The sequence below is a fragment of the Drosophila innubila genome (assembly GCF_004354385.1).
Source record: "Drosophila innubila isolate TH190305 chromosome 3R unlocalized genomic scaffold, UK_Dinn_1.0 2_E_3R, whole genome shotgun sequence".
Classification (NCBI taxonomy): domain Eukaryota; kingdom Metazoa; phylum Arthropoda; class Insecta; order Diptera; family Drosophilidae; genus Drosophila; species Drosophila innubila.
Window position 1 is genome coordinate 20,859,225 of NW_022995380.1, and position 26,754 is coordinate 20,885,978.

Sequence of the window (26,754 nt, forward strand, 5' to 3'; positions counted from 1 at the left end):
CTGTATGAAATCGTTTGCATATTGTGAACTTGCATTTGGCAGCTGAGCTGAAAAAAGCACAGAAAAAGAGAGAGGAGGAGAGAGAGAGAGAGTGGTGGGCAGTTGTAAACTACGCACAGGAAAGGAATTCTCCGTGAACTCGTGTAGTATGTCAAGTGGACGCAGTGCACGCCTACCGCCCACGCCGACGCCCACGCAAAACGCCAACAACAAGCATCGTGTGGGAGGAGGAGGAGGAGGAGGAGGAGGAGAACCGAACAGCAACAACATGATGCAATATAGCAACAATAGTGCAACAGCTAACGGCAGCACAGGCTCACAAGGTGCATCATCCGGTTTGGTTGGCACAACAGCTGCAAGCAACCTTCAAATGGGCATGAACTTGAGCATGGGCAGCATGGGAAGCATGACAAGTGGCGGAGTTACTGGCTATAACCTTGGCTCCATTTCCACCGGCGTTAGCATAGCCACCAGCGATGCGGCAACCGAGAGTATACCCGGAGAAACTATCGATGTTCTTGGTCCCGAACTGGCGGTCGCCACATCACAGGTGCTCGAGAATTTGTCGGAGAATGAACGAAAAATGATAATTGAGGTGCTCAACCGGGATGAGTCTGTGCGTCAGCGAGATGCAACCAGAATAATGTGAGTATCCTTCTCCTAAGATTATCAACAAATAAATAGACAAAGAAATAAATAGTCTTTAATTAAAATTCTCTGTATTTTGATGAGAAGAAGCATTTTAAGTTGTTTTAAAATTAGCTTCTTTTCACATTAAACACTACTCACTTTGCTTATCTGCAAATTTATACTTTAAGTTCTCCTTCAACTGAACTCTACTAAAAATCTCGTTATATCCGAGCCAAAAACTTTATATACAGTCAAACTTTTCTATTGTGAACTTCTGCACAAAAAAAGGTATTCCTGTTACAATTATTTAATACTTGCTTTTTTATATGATACCAAAATATTTAATTAACGGAAAACTGCGTTAAGAACTTTTTTTGTTAGAAATTAAAAAAAATGTTATTTTTTCATCTTTTATATTGTTGCCAAAGCTGTTTTACCATAAGTTGTTGTCACAAAGCTAACTAATTAAAACGTATATACACTTTTTTGTTGAGAGCATTAGTTTAAAATTTGTTTAGCTTTAAAATCGAAAATAATAATCTTTTTTTAAAGTATTTTTTATGATAATTTGAGTATTATATTCCAAGAAAATTTATAATTATTTTCAGTTATTAGGACTTTTCGTTCTAATGATATGTAAAATAAAAGTTGTTTTGTGGAAAAAAGTTGTAATAAAGGAAAGGGAAAAAAGATTGATTTTATTAGCAATTTTATTTATTTGAATTTTTAGCACAAAATTGTGTTATTTTTTTAAACAGAACAGTTTGAAATTGAAAATGCGGATGGATATAAACTTAGCACATGTTGTTTTTTTATAGATATGAAAATTTCTAAGGTCGCGTCCACCTCATGCACGTTTTGTACATTTCGTGAAACCGCAATTTATGACCAGAAATTCGCGACCTGGCAAATACGTGGATAGATTCAGGTGAACAGCAGAGTGCTTGTGGCATTTGGGCGACAAATCACGCACATGGCACACAGAGTCAACTCAGTCTAAGTTTCAATTCCAATCTCAATTCCAATCCCTATTCCAGGCAGTGCTTAAATTGTTATGCGCGAACAAAAACTGTTTTCACTTCGCTTTTATTCCATATATACTTATGTCACTTGCGACTTAGTTTTCCTCTCTTTCTTTCCTCAGACCTGCTTATGACTCGCCATTTTCTATTTTTTTTCTGTAGAAATTTACAGGCAATAGCACAAGAATTTAATGCTGCAATTTTGTTTTAGGCAGAATATCAAAAAAATCAAAATCAATTTTATTGTCTTTTTACTATACATACTTTCTCTTTGCGTGACAATTATAGTTTAATGTGTTTTCGCTTTTAGTATCGGTCATCAAGATATTGTAGGGTTGAATGACTTAACTGAACTTTCGGTTTAGATTTTGTAAGTGATTACTGTACTTACATGCGGTCAATCGATAAATCATAATGCGTTATTGATTTGGGTTACAGAACCACGAAATTGTCTTTGATTTCTGTCAGTGTCGAAATAGCAAGCTAATAACACGGTTTGTTACATTAATGTGCTGGTTAATTAGTTAAAGAATTAGTACATTTAGTCGTTTTGGTAGGGGTTTTTATGGTGCTAACGATAGGCATTATAAGAACTTAATAATAATCGTGAAAACAGTTGAATAATTGTAAAATCGAACTCCCTCTGTGGAAAAAGTTACATATATTTTATTTAATTAGTTAAGTTTTAATATTTTAGACTCAAACAAATTACAAAGATCTGTGCTTAAAATAAAGTCAAAAGTCATTTGACTAATTCCTTGATTGAAAATATAAAATTAAGTTAATTAAAGTTGAATTCTTTCATAGATTTTAAAGTCTTTATAATGAGTCTTGTGAGTATAAGTTAATTGCTTTACAATAAGAAATTAAATAATGACTATACTTATTTGTATTGATGTCCTTTTATTGCTGTTACACAATAATTTATTGCTAGCTATAGCAACTTATTGCTAATACTCATTTAAAATTCACTTAAAATGTTTTCGACCATTAAAGAGAATTGTGTTTGGAGTTTATATTGACATTTCCACTTACATTGTGTTGAGATGGTGGAAATACAATACAAACATTTAATGCAAGTTAATGCCTTGCGTGGCAGAAAGTTCGCCCCGGTTTTTAGTGCCAACTCATAAAGATTTCGATTACATAGCTCTCAGTTGAAATAATGTGGACATAAATCCTTTCCTTTCCTGATTTACTTAGTTAAAATGTGGCCGCCTTTTGGGCGACTCTCGGCACTGATTTTGATTGCTTAATCATGTTGTGTGCCGGAAATGACGATATTGAAAAGCACCACTGGAGATGGTGACCAGCTGTGAGAGGTGCCAAAGTGTGGGCAGGAAATGATTGCCTTCATCAGCGTTGTCGCCGTTGGGTCACATGTAGCCATAACGACAACGTCCTTGCCAGCGTCACCTTCTGACCCCCAACTCCTCCCCCCCTAAAATGCTTTCACTGCCCACTGGGGCAAAAGTAGAAAAAAAGTGTGATTATAAATATATATTGACAGTATATTGAGTTAAGCGGCAATAATGACGCCCGCCCACAGACATATAAAATAAAATGATTGATGAAAACGCGATGAAAATGTTGATTGTTGTTGATGATGCTGCCTCTGCCTAGTTTCAATCTCATACTTCGTATGTCTGTTGCCAAAGTTGCTAGCGGAATCATTAAAATACTTTGCCATTTCATTATCGTCTCAATCATTGCGATTCTCGCCATTAACATAAAGCTGTCGTTAAGTAAAAGTAATTAATTTTGCAGCCAGTTTATGTCCTTTCGACTTGTAAGCAAGCTGTGTTATTCGCGTCCTGATTTTCTCCCAGCGATAAGAACTTCAACTCGAGCAGGCAGCAGTTAAATTTATAGTGTGTAAAAAGCAATATAAATAGGATGGAATTGAAGGACGTTTCTATGACCGATGTGAGGACATATGTTGAACTCGAAGTAACAAATGAAAAAGTGAGGTCATAAGTTCGTAAAAATCCACAGAATCGTGGCTTTTTTAACTCGAGAATGCAGTATTTCAATTTGTAATGAACATACAAAAAAATTTAGGAAGAGGGTAAAACTATTGTAAATATAACGATTTATTAAATAAGCCAGAAAGCTAGCTTTATACATTATTAAATTCTACTGTTGACTATGGTTGATAAAATGTAAATGCATTCCTTCTTTTTTATGCAAACACATAAAATATCGTGCTATTTATCTCTGGAAATAAATGATAAAAATTTTGTTTAAAGAGCTGAAAATATTTTGATTGGTAATAAATGTTATTTTTTGATTTGTTGAATAATTTACTTAGTTACTCATAATTTACGATATTAAAGATTAGTATTGAACTTAATTTTTCTTAGTCAGCAGCTATTATTAGTCGACTATTAAAAGTTGTTAAAAAAAAGTATTTTGTAGACTTAGTTACATATTGTTTTGTTGACATAAAAAATATTTTTTATTTGGTGATATTTTAATGGCTTTAAAACAAACTGGTATTAAAAATACATTTTCCCAAATAACGTAAGATACAAACAAATAAATATAGAAAAGCTCAACCTTCCAGTGCTTTAAGTTAGGCTGCCAAATTAGAGATGCAGTAATTCAGGCTAAGGGGTCTTCTCAATGAGATGACATCGCACACGCGACACTTTATTAAATGCCCCACGTAACCAGGCAACGCAATTAACGTGATAATCTGCAGCATGTGGCAGACATAACGTAACGAACATTGTTGTATCCCCTGTGCGGCACGTTGCCATTCAAGTCCAAATCTTTGCTACCTGACGGCTGTCTATCTGCCTGCCTGTTATTCTGTCTGTCTGTCTGTCTGTCTGTCTGTCTGTCTGTCTGTCTGTCTGTGTGCCCTTGAAGTTAAGTTGAGATGGCAAAGGCAAGAGAATCTCAATCATATTTTGGTTTGTGCTTGCCACCAGCTGTTGCATGCAACTGGGCACAGATAGCGCGCTTGCAGCTTACAAACTTGAAATGCAAGTGACTTTTTGTGCCGTCTACCAACTCGTAATGAGCTTGTAACAAACTTAACTCATTTCCGGCTGCAAATTCATTGCGTACCTATGATAACCTTGTCGCTCCCCATCTCTTCCCGTCATCCCCATCTGTCTGGTATTTATCAAAGCTCTTGACTAAATTAAATTTAATGGCGTGCCACGTTCGTCTTTTCTTCCGTTTGTCTTACTTTATGCGAAAGAACTTCATTAAGTCTCTGAGTCTATCATCTTCATCTTCATTCCTGCAACTCTGTCTGCCGTTTGATGATGTGCTACTATGTTTTAACTGCACAGATACTTGCCACCAACATAAAAACAACAACAACAACAACAAGGTGAAGGTTCCATTTAGTTAGTGTTTTTTTTTTTCTTGTTTGCGTTTGCTTTTGTCGACTGCGGCTTTTGCTTTTCTGCTTTGCAAATTTCACTTGCTAATGCTTTTGATTACTTTTAATTACAATTTGGCTGCTAGGCTACGCTGCTCAACGGTCGACCAGAGCATCCCCCCAAACTCCCTGCCTGCAGATTTTAGTTAGGTTCATCAGACTTTTGTGCAGTCAGCTGTTATTTAAGCCGGGTCTTAAAAACGCCTCGCAATGTTGTTACTTTTCAGAGTTTTTGGCCATCATCCAGCTTAATTGGTCGCTTAAATCCCACGCCAAACTCATAAGCTGACTATGCGCTGCTCACTCACAAGATCCTCCACATGCCGCACTATTTGCTTTAATTTTCTTTTTAGGTGTCCTTTTGGTTTTTGCTAGAGGCAAAAAAAATTAAAAATGCCTAAAAGCCTGCAACAGTATTTTTAATGCTTACATTTTAAATTTTATAACTGCTGTTAATTAATTTCACACATGCCGCATACACGATTCTTGCCGCCAGCCACTACAAATTTTATATTCAACACAAAAACACGGACACACACACAAACACACACTCAACTCAAACCCCACACAATTGATTAGCCCAAAGCCAAGTGAGCATACTGAAATTCACGAGTTCATACCGCATTTTTATTGCCACACGTGGGCTGGAATCTGACCAATTATTTAATGCGCTTTTCAAATGATGTTAAGCAATTATGTTATTTGCTGACGCTGCGCCACATCATATGACATTTACTAATCACACTTAAATTACCAAAAACCAGAGATAACTCTGTGAAAATTCGCACGCTATTCAGTATCAGAATCAGCAAAAAGATCACCGGATTTTTTAAATACACTGCATTTTTCTTTTAAAAAATTTAAATATTATATTCTTTACAAAACTAAAATATTTTTTTGCTTGCAAGATTACAATATTTGTAATATTTGTGTTTAGTTTTTATCACCACGAAACTCCAAATTATTTTAATCAGTTTGTAAGAGATTTTTTTTTATTCTGTCAAGTATAGACATGCAAGAGAAGTTCAATTCCATTTTTGGTGTACAAACTTATAAAATTTGTTTTATTTTTTTTTTTATTTTTTTAATAAATATGAGCTTAACTGTTAGTTTAAACTAGAATATATATATTTAATCTTATTTTCAATTCTAAGTGTATAAACCAATTTTACAAAATTATCATAAAATATCTTGTTTGTGCACATATTTGATTTAAAGATTTTTGAATTTAAAGCATCTTAGATATTTTTGTGTGTTTTTCCTATCAAGGCACTGCGTCAACACGAAAACAATATGATAATATAATGTCTAGAATTAGTAATTTTAGTAGTTCCAGATAAGAAAATTTGTTCTCAGATAATAAATGAAACAAAATCTTTATTAACTTAAGTAGGTGTTGAATTGAGAGATTCTTACATTTTAGTCGCTGAAAACAATCACTTCATCATACACCTCTGACAACTGTAGTGTATAAAAAATGGGCTGAAGAATTCACTTTGGGAAATCTATTTATTTTTTTTTGCATTTCTTATGAAAAGAACTTTACACTGGCGAGCCAGAGACGACAACACGAAGAAGAAGAAAATTAAGAATATTAACAACAATGCGACTCGACTTTCTCATAGGTGCATAATTAAAATGATAGCAACAGGCGACGTCGCGTTCATCGTTCGCGTTCTGTTTAATGATAATGTGAGAAGGGCGCCTCAGGTAACAGGTAACAGGTTGCAGAAGCAGCTGAGCGAATTCAAAGCGGGCTACAAGACACTCAGAGGGAATATGAAAGAGAGGAAAAGAGACACGTTGAGAGAGCAGTGATCGTACTCTCTCAATGCTGGTTGACTTTCAACCTGTTGCTTTCAATCGACTGCTGTTTCAATCGAGTGGCGCCGTTAAATCTCAACGATTGACTCCGAGCTCAGTCAACGAACGCGTCTCGAGTTAAGCGGACGTCACTTCGCAGTCTGTCGCTTTCGGTGTATCTGTGTGTGCGATTTTGAGAGTGTGCCTGTGTGTGTGTGCGATGAGATTGCCGGTTTAAGATTTTGTGTATTTCTACCTGTGGCCCGCAAGAAATTGTATTGTATTTTTGTCGTCGTCTTCTCGTTCCCGACTGATATTAAATGTGCGAGCAGACACCTCAAAGAAGTATCTGACAGATACCACACTGAAGACAACGCGACGCGCCGCGTAATCTAAGGCATGCAAAGCGACAGCAGACAGCGACGCGATATTAACCTCTAAGCAACGAACACAAACAAAACGAATTGGAAATTTTATAAAGAAAAGCAAAAAGCAAGAAGCAATTTCAACAAGTGCAAAGCAAAAGATAAAAGTTCTTACCGACAAATACATATAGTTATATGTAAAAGTTTTCCAAAAATAATAATAATTATAATAATAATAATCAAATTATTATAAATTCACAACGATAGCTACACGACGCTCAAAGCCAACCGCTGCGATACAAAAAGTATCTCAAAACCAAAAGGTAAATTTATACAACTAAAAGAAGGCATAGTATTATAACAACAAGAACAACAGTTGCGACTGCTTTACGTGCACAATTGCGCAATTATAATAGTTTTCAGCTTATTTGCCACACATACACATGGCGAACTACGTATTCGCATGTGCAGAACGGAGTATGGATAAGGAATTTCGCTGCCGGGTTCTTTTAACGGTTCTGCTGTAAATTTAATTAAGCCAACAGGGGAGGGAGTGCGGAAAATTTTCAGTTGCAAACAAAGGCGCGACATTGGCTTTTGCATCTGAATCTCCTGTATCTGTATCTGTTGGTTGTATCTGTATTGTATCTATATATTTGTATCTTTTGCTGTTTGCTCGTTAAAAGCGCATTACACACACAGCACACGCATTCACGAATGCACCCACTCCACTCAACTCCACTCGACACGCAGAACCTTCTCAGAATACCTCTTGTTTTTGGATACCCTGTGTCGAGGCTAAAATATGTTATTGCTAGTGTATGTAACAGATAGAAGAAGGCAAGTATAGAGTATAAAAATTCCATATGAGCTAACAGATCTCTGAGATGTAAGCTCCTTAGATGTGCAGGATCTTTTTATTTTCAAATTTTGTATATTGGAACCCTAAATCAAAGTAACGAAGAACAATCGCATCTTTAGAGTTATAGCCGTGAGTTTTAACACTTACGATCAAATAAAAAACTCGAATGATATTTAACATATAAAATGTATTTTATATATAATATTTTGATGTTATGATGAGTGGGCGTAGGGTATTTCCTAGTCGGACATTCTCAACAAAAGCTTCTTTCTTTTTTTCATGCATGTATGCATATGTATAGGTATTATATACTTTTGGATGGTGATGTTGTTGTTTGCGTCTGTGTTTGCTTTTTCTTGTCGAACTTGGCATGCCATAAGTTCAGCTTAATTCTTATGCCGCACGTCGTCGCACGTCTCAAATATTTGTGTTTGTCTTGTTACCTGAAAAACCTTTCATTGCCAAATTGCAATCGTTATAGCCGCATATGCAGAAATCACATTTGATACTCTCTCAGTTCGCCATCAACTTGAATGAATTTGCAGTTTGCCGATTGAGATTGAGATTGTTACGAGTATTCCCAGTAATGGGCGCAGTAAATGGCTACTATGAGTAATGGAACGGTGCGTCAGAAAAACCACAACTACGACAGCAACAATAACAACTGTTTCTGTTCAGTAAAGTATCTTGTAGGTGTGAAATTGTAGGCGGTTCATTTGGGCCAATATACGAGTATTTCTGACTTTCCTACAATTGTTGTCAATGTTGTTCAGCTATCTTGGAAAAATAAGTAGTTCACAGTACTGTAGATACAAATGTGCTTACTTGTATATATATTTCTGCGATTCACATTATGAGGCTCAAATTTAATTAGCATGTTGTTGCACAATCGCAACTCTGGACCTTGACTCAAAGCAAGGCAAAACAACAGCGCCGACAAGGCAGTACTTTTTCCATGTACTTTTAACATACTTAAAGTCCAATGACACCAGCTGAAAACTACACTTGCACAGTAAACTGAAAGCTTATGACAGCGGCGAGAAAATGCATCTCAAAGATTTTTTGGAAATTCTCAGAATATTTTGCTAATAAATCTGCTTACAGCCAGCAATTCTTTTATCTAAACTACTACCTAAGGTATATTTCATAATAAACTAGTTGGCAATTTTAATGAAATGTAGACAGAAACTTCACTAAAGTTTCAGTTTATGTTGAACTTACTTTGCTCTACTTGATGAAACAAATTTCCTTGGGGTGACTTTAAGCCAGTGTCACCAGTTCACATATCTTGTTCAATTTCATAGCAGCCATGCGTTTTATAGATAAGACCAAGAGTTAACTTATCAGGTGCACACAGTTTGTATACTTGAATATTTATGGGCATAAGATTTAAATATTTGAACATTATGTCATGACAATGTATCTATGTATATACAGTGAGATAAGTCATAGTCTATTTTCTTTAATAGCACTTGAAGAATTTGAAGACACGTAGCTAGCGTGTCGTCTTTGGTAGTTTGGAATAAACCATAAGCCACAGAAGCTGTTGCTTTAAATTCGCAGTAAAGTTTTCTGATTGGACGTTGAGTACATTAATCATTAATAAATATTCATGTAGCTGGACGTGAGGAATGAACCACGCCCAGTCTCCACGCCACCTACTGCCTTTTTATGTTTGGCTTTCACATTTATCATTATCATTTCACCAGATTTTCCCAAAGTTCTGATTTATTTGCTTTTACTCTGGCTAACTGGTTGTTGTTTTTCAAATTTCCGTTAAGTAAATCTTCGAGTGTCTCAAGTTCGTTTTGCGTATTTCCGGCCAAATGTGCGTATGCGTAATATATTATAATTAATGCATAGCATAGTGACAGTTATTGAGTTTAATAACAATATTATTTACTTTTTACATTTTGTGCTAGCTGCTTTATTTGCATTTTAATCAAAACCAAAGAAAGCAGCTGCCACAAATGAATATAAAGCATTGGTCAAAGATACTTCTGGTTGGGTTGAACTTTTTGCCAGATGTGTGGCAAGCGATAAAGCAGAATGCTCGCAAAACTCTAATCAAGCCAAATGCAAATTAGGTTAACTGTAGTTTAACGAGACAGACATCAAAAAGTCACTCCCCGAGATGAGTTGAGTTGAGATACGAGTACTCATGACTGATGAAAGCTTCAAAGCGAGTGTGAAAGGTAATAAAGCAAAAGTCCAACCAACTAATGAAGTTGTCGTTAGCGTTAAACGACATTAGTGATGGAGATGGACAGTGTAGGAAGTGTTAATGATAATGATGAGCACGTCTCTCAACAACATTAACTTGTCTTCTTCTTCACGTGCCAACTGGTGGGTGGCCCATAAATTTTTCTTCTCGCGTTTCCAACTGTCAACATTAAATGCGAATAACAACAAAAAAAAATTAAACGAATTTCCTTTTATGCTGATTACAAAACGTTGGCTTCATTTTTTGCCCATTAGCTGCCGAAAAACTGCACAGTGAATAAGTATTTGATTAACAATAAAATTATGAAACGATTATAAGACAATTAGTTATTATTATTTCATTATGGTATTATTCACTGTTTGTTTACTTTCTGTTATTGCCACACAACCAGAAATTGAATTCTGCGCATTAAAAATATAAAAGTGAAATTTTAGCTCCATAATTAAACTATTTCAATGCGCATAATATTAAAAAAAAATAAAAATAAAATTTATGGAAAATGTTAAAAGTTTTGTGTTAAATTTAGTGTAAAACAACACATAAAAACTGATTTGATTTTTGATTTTATCAGATAATCGTACAAATTATACAAAACTTGATGTGTAATGTGCTTAGTTGCACGAGAGTTAATGATTTTTCATAAACTTTCATTACCCTAACATTTTTTAAAGAAAATCCATTTGGAATTTTTTTGGCTTGTAGATTAAAATGTCTCATTTTTATTTTTAATTAATACTCAAAATAAAAAAAAATTTTTTGAAAATATGTTACTATATTGACTTTAAAAAAAAATCACAAAAAAAAATTTGACAAATTTTTATTAAGCCAAATAAAAGTAGTGTAATTTATTTTAGACGGTTTTTTATTTTTCTTTTTAGTTTTGACTTGTTAATGGTTCACAATGAAAACAACAAATAAATCTGTTAAACTACCCCAAGTTTCTATTAGTTAGTGAAAAACAATAGCCGCATTTCATTAATATTGTCCGCAGTATCTGTTTCTGAATCTGTTTGATCGTGTCATTATCTCGTACACATGCAGCTGTAATTATAGACAAATTAACGCGCTAGCTTAGACTTAGACAAAAACCCAAATTGGTCAAATCGTATTAAAAATCGCAATTGAGCGGCAAGCAAACAAAACGTGGCCCCAACTGTTGATGTCGCCGTCAATAGCCCGTCATTAGATGGAAACGCTATTTTGTTTTTTGTTTTTTTTTTTTAACTTTTTGTGTTATCTGACAAATTCAATGGCCAAAAGCGTTGGGAAACTCAGTTGAGAATGTGACGGAAAAAATCTGTAAACAAGCTCGGCGAGAAAACGAGGCTGATTTTAATCAGTCGTTGATTTTTGTTTTATTTATTTGGCTAGAAAATTGGCAGGGAGGTTTGTGGAGAGGGGAACAGCGGGGAATTGATGATTCAGAAGGCGGTCAACGGAAACACAGCTGGAGTCGTTTTAGGAATTGTGAATATTGTTTGGATTGTTCTTTTTTTGTTTTTCTTATTATTTTGCACATGCCGCAAAAAATTGTAACAGATTTCGGTCCAAAATTTCATTTAAGTAAGTTGTTGTTATTATTGTTTGATGTTATTGCTATTTGTTGTTCGTTGTTGTTGGTGGCATCAGCTGTTGTCAACTCAACATGATTCAATTTGTTGTTGTCTTTTGGACTATTAAACTGCCAACAGTTCAATATTTTTTAGCTCTCAGTGTGTGTCTCGTAAGTCAACAACAAAAACTAACAATTGAATTGAGGTTTATATCTAGAATGGAAGTTGAATATCAATTCGATACGAATGCATAATAATTAAAGACCAATTTGCCGACTCAAGCCATAAACATAAAGCTCGATTGCAACTTAATAACGACACAAATACTCTTACACATACTCTATAATATGATGAGTATCTGAATTGTTGGTTGTGTCTACTTTTGTGATTAATGCTTGATTCAAAGCGAAGTTTACTTCAGTTTAAATTGGATTTTTTTATTTACTAGAAATGCAAACATTCTTAGACAGTTCTGTCATCCTTTAAAGCGTATTTGATAGTCATAAGACTTTTATTTTTATTTTTGTAGCAGCTAAACTTTATTTATAGCCATTACCAAACTGGTTTGCTGCCTTTCAAGCTGTCCGACGTCAACAAACGCAAACAATAACAACTTCTGGCCAATTTAGAGGCATAAGGGAGGTAGAAGAGTTGAGTTGAGTTTACCTCAGTTTTTTCTACGGTAGCTGCAGTTGGCCGTATGCAGTTGGTAGTTGGCTTTTGGCCCCGCTGACTGTTGGCGTCTGATTTCATCTTTTGATAATTGCACGCAATTTTCACGCGGCGCCCACACAAGTATCTCAAAATGAGGCACTTAAAATTAACTTGAATTGACTTGAGTTGAGCATTGGCAGCCTGACTTTATATGGGTTATGCATACAGTCAATGTGAGTGTGTGGGTTGATCTTGAGAAAGGCAACTGAGAAAGTATAATTTGTATACCCTAGTTGAAGATATAAAAAGTTTGTGCAAGTGTATGTATTCTAAAATATATATTAGAGTGGGTAAATTTGTATGGAGTAAAAAAAAAGCGCAAAGCGGTTATGAAATTCGTAATCTACGATGAATTCTAAGAAGAATTGCCTAAGAAACCATGAGTCTAAAATCAATATCGAGCTTCCACTTTTTACAGAGAATATTTCATATATTGATAATTGTCTGTTAGGTTTTACTTACCTCTAAAAAAAAAAAAAAATAAAAACTTAAATAGAGGGCGATCTATGATGAATTTAGAGAATTTTTGAAATTCGCAAATATTTTGATATTCCGCGTTTTATAATATAATATTTTTTTTTAGTTAAATCAAATATTTTAGGCTACAGTAAATTTTTAAATTAAATTGAGTCGTTACCATCTTTTCCGCATATTGTTATTAAATTAAAAAGAATTAAAAAGAAATTTTTTTTCTGCTCAAAGATATTAAGAGCTAGATTTTTAATTTTGGATTGCAGTTTAAGGGTATTAAAGATTTTGTTTCTTTTCATTTATATATTTATGCTTCCTTTATTTTATTAACATTTATTTTGTTTCTTCTTCTTTGGTTCAAGGCATTAGTATTCAACGTCATTGCATTTTCCGTGTCAAGCATATGCGGATGGTAGGCATTTCCTCAGTCCATTTCCCATGCGTTTTTCCATTTCTTGCCTTGACAGACAACAACAACAACAACAACAACAATAAAAACGACAATAATAATGCCACTTCTCGTGCCTTTTATTGCATTGTTTCTCGTTTGTCGTTGTCGTTGTTGTTTTTTATTGTTGACTGGTTGCTTGTTGGCCAGGCCTGCATGTTGCCCTTTTTGGGCCTTGCAATGGGTTCCATTGACTTGGCTTTGTTGGGGCTTGGCAAAGTCAGCCAGTTTGATGCCCCAATGATTGCTGAGACACGTTTTCTCTGCAATTGTTTCTAAGTTTCAGTTTCTGTTTCAGTTTTTCCACTGCATGCTGACCAAAGTAAAATTAGCTCAATCACTCAACTTGCTAGCTTCATTTGCAATCGAGCACATTTCGTGCTAGGGCAAATCTTATATTTATAACATAAAAAAAAAACACTAAAAACAAAAACTGAACTCGGCAAAAGGTGCAGCATCTACTCAAGAAGTTGAAACAAAACCAAGCCAACAAGAAGTTGGCAAAAAGTTGATCTGCTTTTATTTCATACTTAAAGTTATGCGCAGAGAAAGTTTATCAAGCCATCAAAAGCATAGTTGCCAAAAATAAAATGAAACAAAGGAAAAAATCTTGGTCGAGACATTGTCGACAACATTCTACCTTTCTGTCTGGCATCATGAAATTGCAACCGCAATATAGACAAGGAGCGAGACAAATAGCTGCGTAGTTAAATTGTTAAAAGTAAAAGTCCACACACATGTCTGCCTTTAAACTTTAGCTGTGCCAAACCAAACAATATTATTATAAACACCTTTTCCAGCTGCGGTTGCAACCGGTTTGCATCGCTTGATAACTGCAAAATAGAAACCCAAGTAAAAGTTAAATAAATCTCTTGTATGCATGCAACCAAAGTGAGTCGGAATGCGTCAACAGAAGGACCGAAATAAGAGGGTCAACAAACAAACATCAACAACTTGCAACGTGCCCCTTTGACTGCAGTTTGGCATATTTAAAGAGCTGATGATGGACTCTGCTTCTGTTTGTGGGAATGGAATCCTCTTACTTATTTTCCCAGCAAAGGGTTGCAACTTTATGGGGCATCAGTGCATCTTGGCAAAATGGCTTTTAAAGGTCGTCCACTTATCGAAATGTGGCTTCAGGGTAACTTCAGGAATGTTTATCGATTGTGCCAAGCTTGTGTGCGACTTGTTGAATTGTTGGCTATACATTCTAGTAAAGTCTCCCGATGCCTACAGCTATTACTATTAAAACGATTTAAATGATTGATTGCAAAGAAATATCCACTTATAATGTTTATAAGAAATACCCATTATATTATCGTTTTATAGCTCTATAAATTTTTTTTTTACATATTTATTTAGATTTTTTTAAAGTTCCTTAGAACCCTTTCTGCATTTGTCCAATATTTTTTGCTCAAATTTATGACTATATTTATTTACAAAATTTTGTAGATCTTTAGTTCTATATTTCTATATTTTCAAAAATTTATACTTATTTTCTGCTAAGAATTTGTTCAAATTATCTTTTTTTTTTGAAAATGGATCAATTATGACCTTACTTTTACTATTGTTACATTTCTGTTAAGAATTTATTTGATTTTTTTTTATAAAAATGTTCATCATGTTGCTTAAATTTAACGTATTATTTTTTATACATTTCTTTTATGGGTCTAAGAATTTGTTGAAATTCTATTTCTGCACTTCACATAAATTTATACTTAGATCTTTAGCTTAAGATCTATAGTCGTCAATTATATTTAGTTATCTGATTGCTAAACGTTTGTTAAGAGCTGCCCTGTCATCATCATTATCATCGTCTTCGTCTTGGTCAGACCAAAACTCTGGTTTAAAGCTATCTCGACCTCCTCTGGCGCTGGACAGACCATCAGTCAATGTCCAAGACACAGTAGCAGCAACAGGAGTAACCACCACTTAGTAGTTGTTGTTATTGTCATTGTTGTTGTGGGTCTGCGGTTAAGATAACCTTACCATTTTATAACTGTCAGCTGGCGGTTTTTCCTGCTGCCTCCTCTGCGGATAATTACGCGCAGAGTTTTTCAGCTATGCATTGAAAATTGTACGCAATTTCCCAAAAGTGTCAACGCATGTCAAGCTACAGTAGTTGTAAAAAATGTTAATTTGTGACAATCATTGTTGTTGTGGATGTTGCATTCACTTTTTATTTGTTTGTTGTTTTAAAGTAAACATTTTGCTGCAGCTGGCGTCAATTTGTTTTGTCTCTTGAATTGAACGCAACTGGCATTACATGATACTCATTATTGCACATTTTGTTAAACTTTGTATGCACACAGAAAACAGAAAACGAAAGAGAGAAGGAAAGTTGTAATGGTCTCTGAGGTACGGACTGATGAGACAGCAGAAAACGCATTCGAAATACTATATGTGAAAACCCTCGTTGATTTCATTAATTGTTATAATATCCAGCTACTTATTTGCACGGAAGCTTAGCATTAAACATTCTCCAAGTCATCGTCACTTGGATAAATAATTGAAGCTAGATACGTTTAGAGCCATTAATTATAGTCGTGTAACTTTTAAGTTCCTCTTACAAAAGTTGAATGAAAGTGAGACAAAGTGTTGTTACAAATATATTTATTTACATAATAATACATAAATTTTAATATATATGTCTATTAAACATGTATAGAGGATCAATAAATTTTTTTTATTTATTTTCTTAACTTTTCTTAGAACCTTGTCTGCTGTTTTGAACTCAGACTATTATGATTTGTACAAACAATTACTTGAATTTTTGTATATTACTTCATCAAATTAAAGCGCATCTCCACAAAGTGAATTTTGAAACAAAAGTCCACTTCAATAGTATTTCACATTTTCAGTTGTGTACAATTTAACTCCGCTGGACAGAAATCAAAGCAATATTTTATTTTAAATTGCATCTTTCTTACTTGGCAGATTGCATTTCGCATTAGAGTTCGGGTTCAAGAGTAAAGTGCCGCAAGCGGTTTAGTTATAACGGAATATCAATCAATATAAAAATCAAGAAAAAAAATGGAAACAGAATGGATACTCTTTCGCCCCGCAGGCTGAGAAAATATTCACTTACTTGGGCGACATGAATAACTTTTAACTGGAAGTGACAGAAAAACTGCAAGGCAAAGTGTAAGGTCTAAGTGCAAGATATACAGAAGTATGAGTATATAAAAATATATTTTTATATCAACATATTTGTAAGTGCAAGTTTAGCAGCTATAAATAATTTAAAACTTGTAGCAAATACGTATCCATATCACGTTTGAGAATTTGTTCTGCTTGTATCACAGCTACTTTCAGCATAAATTTAATTAAATTGCGCTTATAAATAATGAGAAAGCCAAGCGAGCACAATGTTAGACAAATTGAATTACATAATTGGGCTGTGACCTAAGACCTAAGACAAACCAACTCGAAATCGTAGTCACAGTCACAGTCACAGCCAGAGTTGTATTTGTCATTCTGGTCGATATCAAAGAGCTTACATGCTTAATCGAATTTAGCAACAGTTTCACTCGATTTCCATTAGCCGCTGGTAATGGATGATTTTCCAATTACCGGCCTGCCACATTTTCGTCAAAAAAAAAGAAAAGCCTCAGCAGGGCCAACGGGGCGTATGCGTAATGTCGAGCAAATCGCACGCACATTCGTCATACAACACTTTGTAACTGTGTGTGTGTGTGTGTTTTTCCATGTGTGCATGTGTATTTTACGTTCTGTGACACACACAAAATGCAAATTGACGAAGATTGCCAAGGATTTTCTTGTGGTTTTGACAAATTGCTCGCTTTCTCTGTTGTCATTGTTGCAAGCGATGCTGCTAAACATCGTTTTGCCATTCAAAATGGTTACACTTTCCATTATATTCGTGAGTGGCTATTAGTGTCTGTGTGTGTGTGGGCGTGGGAGTATACATTTATGGATGACTGTGGTCTGCTCTTGTTGTGTTACGTCGTTTCTCATTTTACCCGGCAGCATCCATTTTTAATGACAAGTTTGAAGTACAGCAAAAAAAAAGAAACAGATTTGCACATACGAGTACAAATACGAATATAAGTACGAGTTTGAGTATGAGTATGAGTACTCTTCTCTATGTAGCTGCGGGGGAGCTGCTCTTGTTTTGAGTCGAACCGCATAAGCCGACTGTGTTGCAAGTTGCCTGTGGCATCCATCGGAGCGTTTCAAGTTGACGTACTCAACTCAAACAATGCCCCCGATACCTGCTGTGTCCAAAGAACTATGCGTTAGAAGTAGAGCCTCAATTTATATAGAACTTCATCATCGTATCGTTATTGAGGTTGGTAAACTATAACGTTATTAATGTAAGAGGAAAATATACTTGCGATCCATAGGATCTATTGTATCCAGAAAATATAACATAGAATGTCATGTTGATATTATTATAACAAATAAAATAAAAGTCGTAGAATCAATTTAATTAGAAAAAACATATTGCTTAAAAGGAAAGAACAATCTATTAGTATAAGTTTATTTACAAGAGATATTTCCTTATAAAAAACAATGTATTTTCAAGATATTACACAAACATATATCGCATAGAATGTATACTTAAAATTAATTTTATTTCGATACACATCTCTAATTGAACTCAGACTCAGGACTCCACCGAGCGTCGTAATAATGAACATCAATTTTTAATTATTTTTTATTGTTTAACGGCTCTTGTACTGTTTTTGAAACTGACAGCAACAAGGCAAAAGTTCATACACTGTTAAAATATTAAAAATTAATTATTGCAAAATGCAAGATATTCATGAATGTGCAAATTTACCTGTAATAAAATTTTACAAAATATGCCAGTATAAAAATTCACATTTAGACAGACACTGTTGCCGTAGAAGGGTGTCGGCGGGGTAGGGGAGCTTTGACTGCTGTCGGCTGCACATAATTTTACACTTAAATGCAGCAGCTGTTGATTGACACATGGCTGAAATTGAATTAAGTTTTTGCTATAAATTTTATGGCCAGCCAAACTGGAGACATAAAATAAAAATGGCAATGCGTCTCTTTGCCACAACGAAGTGCCGCATGTGTGCTGAATTAACGGCAAACATCAATATATGGTTGTGCCACAATATTTCCAACAGTCGGCCCACCCACACACCAAACACACACACACACACACACACACTCCTTAACAGTTACAGCAAAACTTGAATTCCTATTTTCTTTCTTTCATACGTTTGCAATTCGTCAAGTAAGTATTTGCTGCTATTTTCGTCTTTCTTTAAGCTTCTCTCGGCTACTCACAAGTTGTTAGTCCTCTAGTGAAGGATTTTCCAATCGAAATTGATCTTTTCCCTTCCAACTTTGGACTATGTTTGTTTCAAAGTAATTCAATTACTTGATGTCCTATTGATTTACGAAAGTCTTTTCGTTCTGTACTCTTAGTGCTTGCATTGGCTGTTTGGTTAAAGCCCTAAACCAGTTGACATCTAGCACATAAATCATAAAAACCAAATGGTGAGAGAAGCGTATCAATTTAATAGCACGCATAGTTTGCTTCACCTTAATCAATAAAAAAATGACAGTTCCGAAAGCGTTCTTAGGTCAGAAAGCATTGTGTCTTTATCTATTATAAGTCAGATAGCCGAGTGTCTTGTTGAATTAGTCTAAAGGACAGTTGAGATTTATTTATTTATTTAAGTTAAGTCGACTAAAATCAGAAGCTGTATTTATAACATTTATTTATTTATTAAAAATTACTACCTTTAGCGCTTTTAAAGCTCTTTTTCGAGTACGAGTACGAGTTATCAAAAGGATTAATTTATTCTATTGGCTAGCTAGCTCCCTTTAATTCTATGTATTATAAGCTAGAATAAAGACTAGACTGTCATAAATTGTTGAGAATATACTAAGGTTCTATTTTTAAAAGGTTACTTCCAAAAGTTCCGACTATATTATTATTTCCTTGAGATTGATTTCTTAGTGTCAACTAAATTAATTGACTTTAGCTATTGTTTAAACTTTAAAGCTTTTGTCGGCTATGACTTTAATATTTAATTATGTTATTTGACGCCAAATGCATTGAAAGCGTGCTCTTTATCTCAGATTAATCTATTAATTGAGGCTATTGTCATTGGCCTACACAACGCTTGAGCTGAATATATTATAATTTAGGTAAAAATTCAAACTCAACATTATCGACGGCTAATTTCAGTTTGACAGTTTGGGCGTTTTGACCATTTGGTTAGCGTGAAAAGCGTGAAAATGTGCTCGCAATTGCTGAAAGTAGACTGCGTCATAAATCGTCGTCTGGACATTACATAATTGAATGGATTGCGGTGGGCCCAGTCGGTGTTAGTGTTAGCGTGTGCGCCGACTTCAATTACTTAAAATTCTGAAGTGCAGCTGTAATTGAACATTGTCACGCTTTTCGCCAGAGGAAGTGGACAACGGGAATGGTTAACTATGGTCAAGCAACGGCACTTAGACTTGGATAACTAGCCAAAAAAAAAAAAAACAAAAATGTAGTAAAATAAAATTTGTTTGTATGCTGAGCCGTTATGGGACGGCTTGACGCGCGACAGTGCCGGCCATAAGTCAACAACCTTTTTGGCAGGCCGCCAATTTACGCACGTACAATTTGTTGCTGGCGACGTGTAGGCGACATCACTTAACGTTTACGGATACGGTAAAGGAGTACAGAGAGGAGAGAAGCAAAGAGAAGTTGAAATACACATGCGTGAGTGTTGAGTGAGTTGTTTGATTTGAGGCCCATAGGTCAAGCAGCACAAGGCAGCTGCAAAGTTGCGATTTTTAAGTACTTTGAGTTTGCTTTTGCTCAGTTTCTCTCACTTGTTACACCCTGCACCCTTTAAAAATTGCTATAAAGGGTATTACAGCGTTGTGTAAATGGTTCTATTCGGTAAGAGACTCTATTCCTATTTTGTTTATACGGCTCCGGTATCGGCTTGAGATTTAAAGTTTTTAACTTCAAAAAAAAAGTAATTGAATTCTAGTGAAATACAATTTTTTAGACAAAATTAATAAAGATTTGATTGCATAATTATTAAAGAGGCCAAAGATTGATCAAATAACATTCTTCTTGAAAATCGGTTTAGTTTCGACAAAGTTATAAATATTTGAAGTTGGCCGAAGAAAAATCTCCATACATTTTTGGGAAATTTCTAATTAGTTTCGGTTTCATAGAATTTTGTATTTTAATGTGTCTATATATATAAAACTATCTTAGGTCTGCCCACAGAGTATCTTATAGTCTAGCACTCTTTACTAAGCGGCCTTATATATTTTCTTTCAACTTTTTTGGCACTTTTTTCATTCAGTCAAGCATTTAAAGCTTTGCCTGGCCATGGCCACGCCTTGGCGATTTTTGCACACGCCAGGCATTAATTTATAATTTTACAACATTTTCCAACGCTCTCAGCTGGAAAAATGCGAACAAAATGTAACTATCGGACTGAGTGTTTTTGCAATTTTTTGTTGTTGCTTTTACATTTTGGCTCTTTCTTTTGGCTAAGCGCTTTAAATGTTTCCATAACTTTTGACTGCGTCTGTCAATGGGTTCTTTCTTCTTGAGAACTTTGAATTCGGAAACCCGTGTAACGTTACGTGACTTTCATCTCAATGACACACTCACTTAGCCCACATACAACGACCACGTTCTTTTTGACTTGCCCTCTGGTCATTTGATTTTCAGGACTTTCGATTTGAATATTAACACACGAAGGGAGAGAGAAAAAGAGATGGAGAGGGATAGGAGTGGAGGACAACGTTAAAGTGTCGCCCCTGAGGTCGTATTTGCCCAGATATTTTTAGATTAAAAATGAACAAATTTTCAACTTCAGTTTGCTACTTTTTTTATGCTTTTTTCGCTCTGCTGTTTCTAGCCTGAAGGTTCTTTGACCAATATACACCTAGATATTCCAATGTTGTACAATAAATACGAGTATGAAAGCTGTTGGGACATTTTTCTTCTGAAATGTTCACATAGTGACATTGTGTGTATTTGAGTGCGTTGCTCACCTGGTATTGATTTTGTTTTAGTTTGCATGTGGGATTTATGAAATATTAATAACAAAATATGGCTAGTAACATGTGCTATTCTCACACATGCGCACCCAACTCCAAAATGTCAAGCACCACACCGGAGGCATAAAATAAAATACAGTAATTTCCATTGGGGCTGCTGATTTAGTAGAGTACTTCCGACTACTTCTCATACTCTGATTTGTGTGCTTATTGAATGTTACAAAATTGATATTTCATTTAATTGAAACACAGCAGGTTTCTTTACTTGCCTGTCATATAGAAAGGGCGGTTTATTTCCAATTAATTCGAATTAATTGATTGATGACCTCAATTAAATTTCAAAATAAAAATATATAATATTTGTCAGCACGTGGATTTATATTTATTTAACATATTAGCACTACAACGAATGCAATTTGCATAATAATATTAAACTGATTAACCAATAAATATTATTATTTAATATCAATTAATCTTTAATTAATTACAGTCCATTTAAATGAGATATGATATGACTAAATTATTAATTATTGGCATAATTATGTGAATATTAATTTTAAATGAATAGTATGCCTCTTTTCAAATTTAATTATGAATTTCATAAAGTTCGTCACTTGCATATAAATGCTGAAAATAAAGTAAAACGAAACTTAAAGGCAAATGAATTTAATTTCAAACAAAAGGTTTTTAGAAAATGCATGAATAATGCAATGTTGTATCATTTCTGCTTAAATTCTATATTTAAATAAATAGATCTTCAATTTTCTTGTTGACCAACTTGAAAGTCAATTAGTCTATCATTCATTCTGTAATTGAATTTTTCTGCATTGTTCTGGGCATAGCAACAAATGGGCTGACAATGTTGGTCAAGAGTTGCTTTCTTTCAATTTGCATGCTCAGTTTTCCACAATTGCCCTGCATTCCCACTGGCCATAATCAACTTAAAGTCAACTGTAAACGTTGGCCAATTAAGGCATTCCAATCACAACAATGACAAGAAAAAATAAAGAAAAGGCAAAACAATATTATTATTTTTGCGAAAAAGGGCGCGTAAAGTCAGCAAATAAATAAACAGGCCAAAAGAACAGATAAACAGACAAACTGTGAAATTGACTAACAGAACAATGGTCAACAATCAACTGAAATACAATAATAAAAAGAACAACACTTGTGGCAATATTGGCGACAATGACAACGCTGCAATGTCGATTAAGTGTTATTTAGCTGATGCTTAAAATGGCTGCCACACCATTTCCGCTGCCATTGAAGTTGCTCCACAGCATACTTGCCCCATATTGACGCAGCTTGTTGCCAGTTGTTGGTCTTGTTGTTTACCGTTGAGCGCACAGTAAAGTAAATGAAAGTACAAATTGACGATTTGTTTGATTTGGCGCTAAGGAAAATCTCAGACAACAGTCCAACAATATGGCTGTGGGGTAGGCGGACTTTTGGCCTATAATTTAACGCACGAATGGCTTAACTAAGCGATGTAAAAAAGACACAACAACAACAAGCTAAGGCAACACTTTAAGCCCCTAAAATAAATGGCAACCCTTAAAAGCTCTTAACACAAAGTTTTCTTTCCTTTTGATGCTGGACTATATTCAATTTACTTAGCCAGGCGGACCGTTGTCCCCTTGGGCGGACCAACATTTATTAAGTAATACGCGTAAATGCTCTACAATTTCTAGGGATTACATTTGCACGGCCTGGTCTAGTGAAAGATTTGGCTAGGACATAAATAATGTTGAGCGCCAACATCAGGTGACAACAAATGACACAATTTTCGTTCTAGTTGCTATTTTGCAATCGTTTTGGTAGCTGTCAGAAATGTGACCTTGTGGCAGGCAGCAGCATCGCGACTGCTTTGTTGCCGCTTCTGCCATATCTCAGATGCCTTCACATTGTCGCACCGTGAGATGACATGGCCAACATTGTGGCAAATGGTTTATCTTCCGTTCCGTTGTTCCGTTGTTTCGTTGTTGTTTCTCATATTTTATTGCCCACTTTCAGCTGACGGCACGTGAAACGGCGTGCGAATTCGCTGCTCTGATCAACATTTGTTATATCCTTGCAGAGGGTATTATAACTTTGCCATGAAATGTGTAACGCTTGACAGTCGCCATAAATGTTCCAGAAGAATCGAATCATGTATCGAAAATCAATATTTAGTTAAAAGAATTGAATAACTTTTTAGGATTCGACTAAAATCCGACTACTATATCATTTATGTAGCTGTCAACAATGAGTCAACAATTTTACTAGCGGCTCTGGAAGAGTATCAAATCTTCGACGTTTCGCATATCACCATATCTTATTATTATTTTTTTTTTGTTTATGACCTCACAAAATTTATGCTCGCCTGTTGAGAGTCAATTTTATTTTATGCGCCACGCACTTTAAGCGTATAAATTTGCAAATTTTATGAAGAATTTTAAATAATGCAAAATTGTTGTTCCATTGCAGATCAATTATGCGTGATACTCTTTTTTTCATTTTTTAATTGAAATGCAGTTGATTTCGCCAACGCACACCTGGCGTATGCGTGATTTCAGCTCATGCAAATTACGCATACGTCGCAATGAAAAATATTTAATTGAATGCAAAACTCTTTGTAAAAATTCAGTCAAATCTTAAAATGATTTCGCTTACAATACATGTATATGTGCATAAAAAGGTTTATATTATTAACAAAATGCTAAGCTTCTGTGCGACGCCCACATAAGCTTATTATCATTCATTTGCCATTGTGCACATGGCCAGATTTGAGCTTACAAAGGACAACGCCTTATGAGCCATAAGCTAAGCTAATAGTTTCAGGACAGCATTAAGTAAATGCCACATCCATTAATTCCACACCGAGTGGGAAGATTTGCATATGCGCCGCAGGACCTCAAAACGGTATCGTAATTATGCAAATGTCAGTCCATACAGTCCACAAATTCAAGCGAAACCCTCGTCAACCCCACCGGTTATCATTGTCAAATCTCAACTTGATTGTGGCCCAGACTAAAGGCAATGTTAATAAAAAGAAGGCGTAAATGTTTATTTAGGTTAACACAAAATTCAAATTTAATTTGATTTCAACTCGATTGTGGTATATTAACACGGAAAAGTATCAACTGTTTTGATGACAGCTGAAATGGCGGGTAAACCGAGTGAGAAAAATGCACAGTAAATTGCATAAACTGTGTGTGTAAACTGTGTAAACATGCAACGCACCTCAAAGGATCGCGTGCACAAGTTTAAACTAATTAAAACTAATACTACTCATATTATGAAGTATACCCGACCACACAACCGCACATAAACCTGGGTAACTCGAATAGTGCATAATTAAAATGCGCACCAAAATGGTCGGCCATATCCGGTGGACAAACGAGCGAATGAGCAAACTTTAAATTACAGCCAACACGACAATATTAGCATGCATTTTTCCTTTTACAAAAAGTTTTCCATTTGATCCGGAAACGCAAAGCAAACCCGATAAACCAAAACAAGTTTGTGGCATACGACAATCCAAAAAAAAGTAACATTTTTAGTTAACAAATTTTCTCAAACAATGACCAAAGGACTGTCCTGTCCTTGCCACAGCATCCGGCATTGGGGCAACAACAAATCATATTTGGCACGGTAATTATTAATGGTGTATATTCTGTTTGCCAGCTCTGTTTCACTTCAACACCCCTGCGAAGGCATCATTAAAATCATAAATCTTATGGACCAGCTGCGACTCGAATTATGACATCTCCCTAGACTTTATTTTCCTGACAGCTTTCTCTTGTGGCAAAATTTAGAAAGAAACAAAATACAAAAACCAAAAAATTCGTATTCTTTTTTTATTCAACAACATAAACTTACAATAAATACTGAAACTTAACTTTAAAATTTAATTTACAACAGAATCGAAACATTGTTAGAGATTGATGGAATAGCAAATACCCTAGTTCAATGAGCCAGACAAAGGTGATTATAGGGGCAGGAAAAGGTTATGAATTGAGACACATCTATCAATCAATCACATTATTATTACATTGAAAGCAGGATGTTCTTAAGCCAATTAAAAATGGAAATAATGATTTCGCTTGTAACATAAATAGAATGTTCTTCATCATATCAAATGCATTAACCAAAATAAAGAGCGCTTAAGATTTGTCTTACATATTTTGTAATGCATGTATAGAAAACACCCTTTGAAAAACAGAACAGACAAAAAATATTTTTCTTAATAAAATAAATAAGCATTGTAAATAATAATCTCCATATTATTAAAGACAACAACCAAAAGTACTTGGCCTAAGCTAAGCTTAGGATTCGATTGAGAGTGATTGAATTGAAGATATTATAGCTTTAAATATATAAACTGATAAGTGGCTTACAAATATTCTTTAAATTCACTTCTTGTGGACTGCTTTTTATATAAACTCAACTCAACGATATGCTTGTCGAATGTGATTGACTTAAATATACCCTAGACCAATCACTATAATACACAGAATGCCAGACGGACTTGAATAGGAAATAAATACACTTATCAGTGTAGCTTACCTGTATCAATTTACCACACTTTTACAATTCTGAAATGTCCTACTTGGTATTTTTCACTATAGGGTATCGTGGATTAGAATATTATAGATGCTGTTGTGCTCCCTTTTCACATAAGCTTTGTGGTCATTGTGGCATGTAAAATATTTATGGCAAGCACACAAATTTCTGTTCACATTAAGTGAATAAAATGTGATTGAAACCCAAAGAAATGAATGTTTAAATGAATGTTGTTGCTCTAACAAAATGTGATTCGTTTCTTGCTTTAATAAATACATTAAAACTAAGCTGACAAACATCAAAAGGCAGAAGAGGACAACAAATTTTTTGTTTTGACTATTAGATAATTTTGTTGTTTGTTGTTGTCATTGTTGTTGTTGCTTGTGGCTGTTTCGGGTGCTCGGATTAGGCCACAAGCCGCATAGTTGGCCATGTCGAGCAGATGATTAACATCAGCTTAATTAGTAGCCCTATTTACAAGACCTGCGCTATTCACATTGTAATATTTATTTAGGCCTGCCCTAAACAGTTTCGAGACTTTTAACAAAAAACTTTTGCAAAAGCGTGACCAACTGTATGAAAAATCTGTAAGCAGCTGTTAACCAAGTTTTTACTCCGTCTAGCGCAAATTTATGGCCATTTTAGCTTAGCACTTTTTAGCTGGCCAATTGTAGTTCTGACCTTTTGTTTTA

General features: G+C 34.9%; 1 protein-coding gene across 1 annotated transcript in view; it reads left to right on the plus strand.

The window, feature by feature from the left end:
* Positions 1-268: 268 nt before the first annotated feature.
* The window catches only part of LOC117792874, a 56,674-nt gene continuing 30,188 nt past the window's right edge, over positions 269-26,754 (plus strand). Inside the window, exon 1 of the mRNA XM_034633180.1 lies at positions 269-616. Coding sequence (XP_034489071.1) covers positions 269-616 — 348 coding nt within the window. The remainder of the gene's footprint in view (positions 617-26,754) is intronic.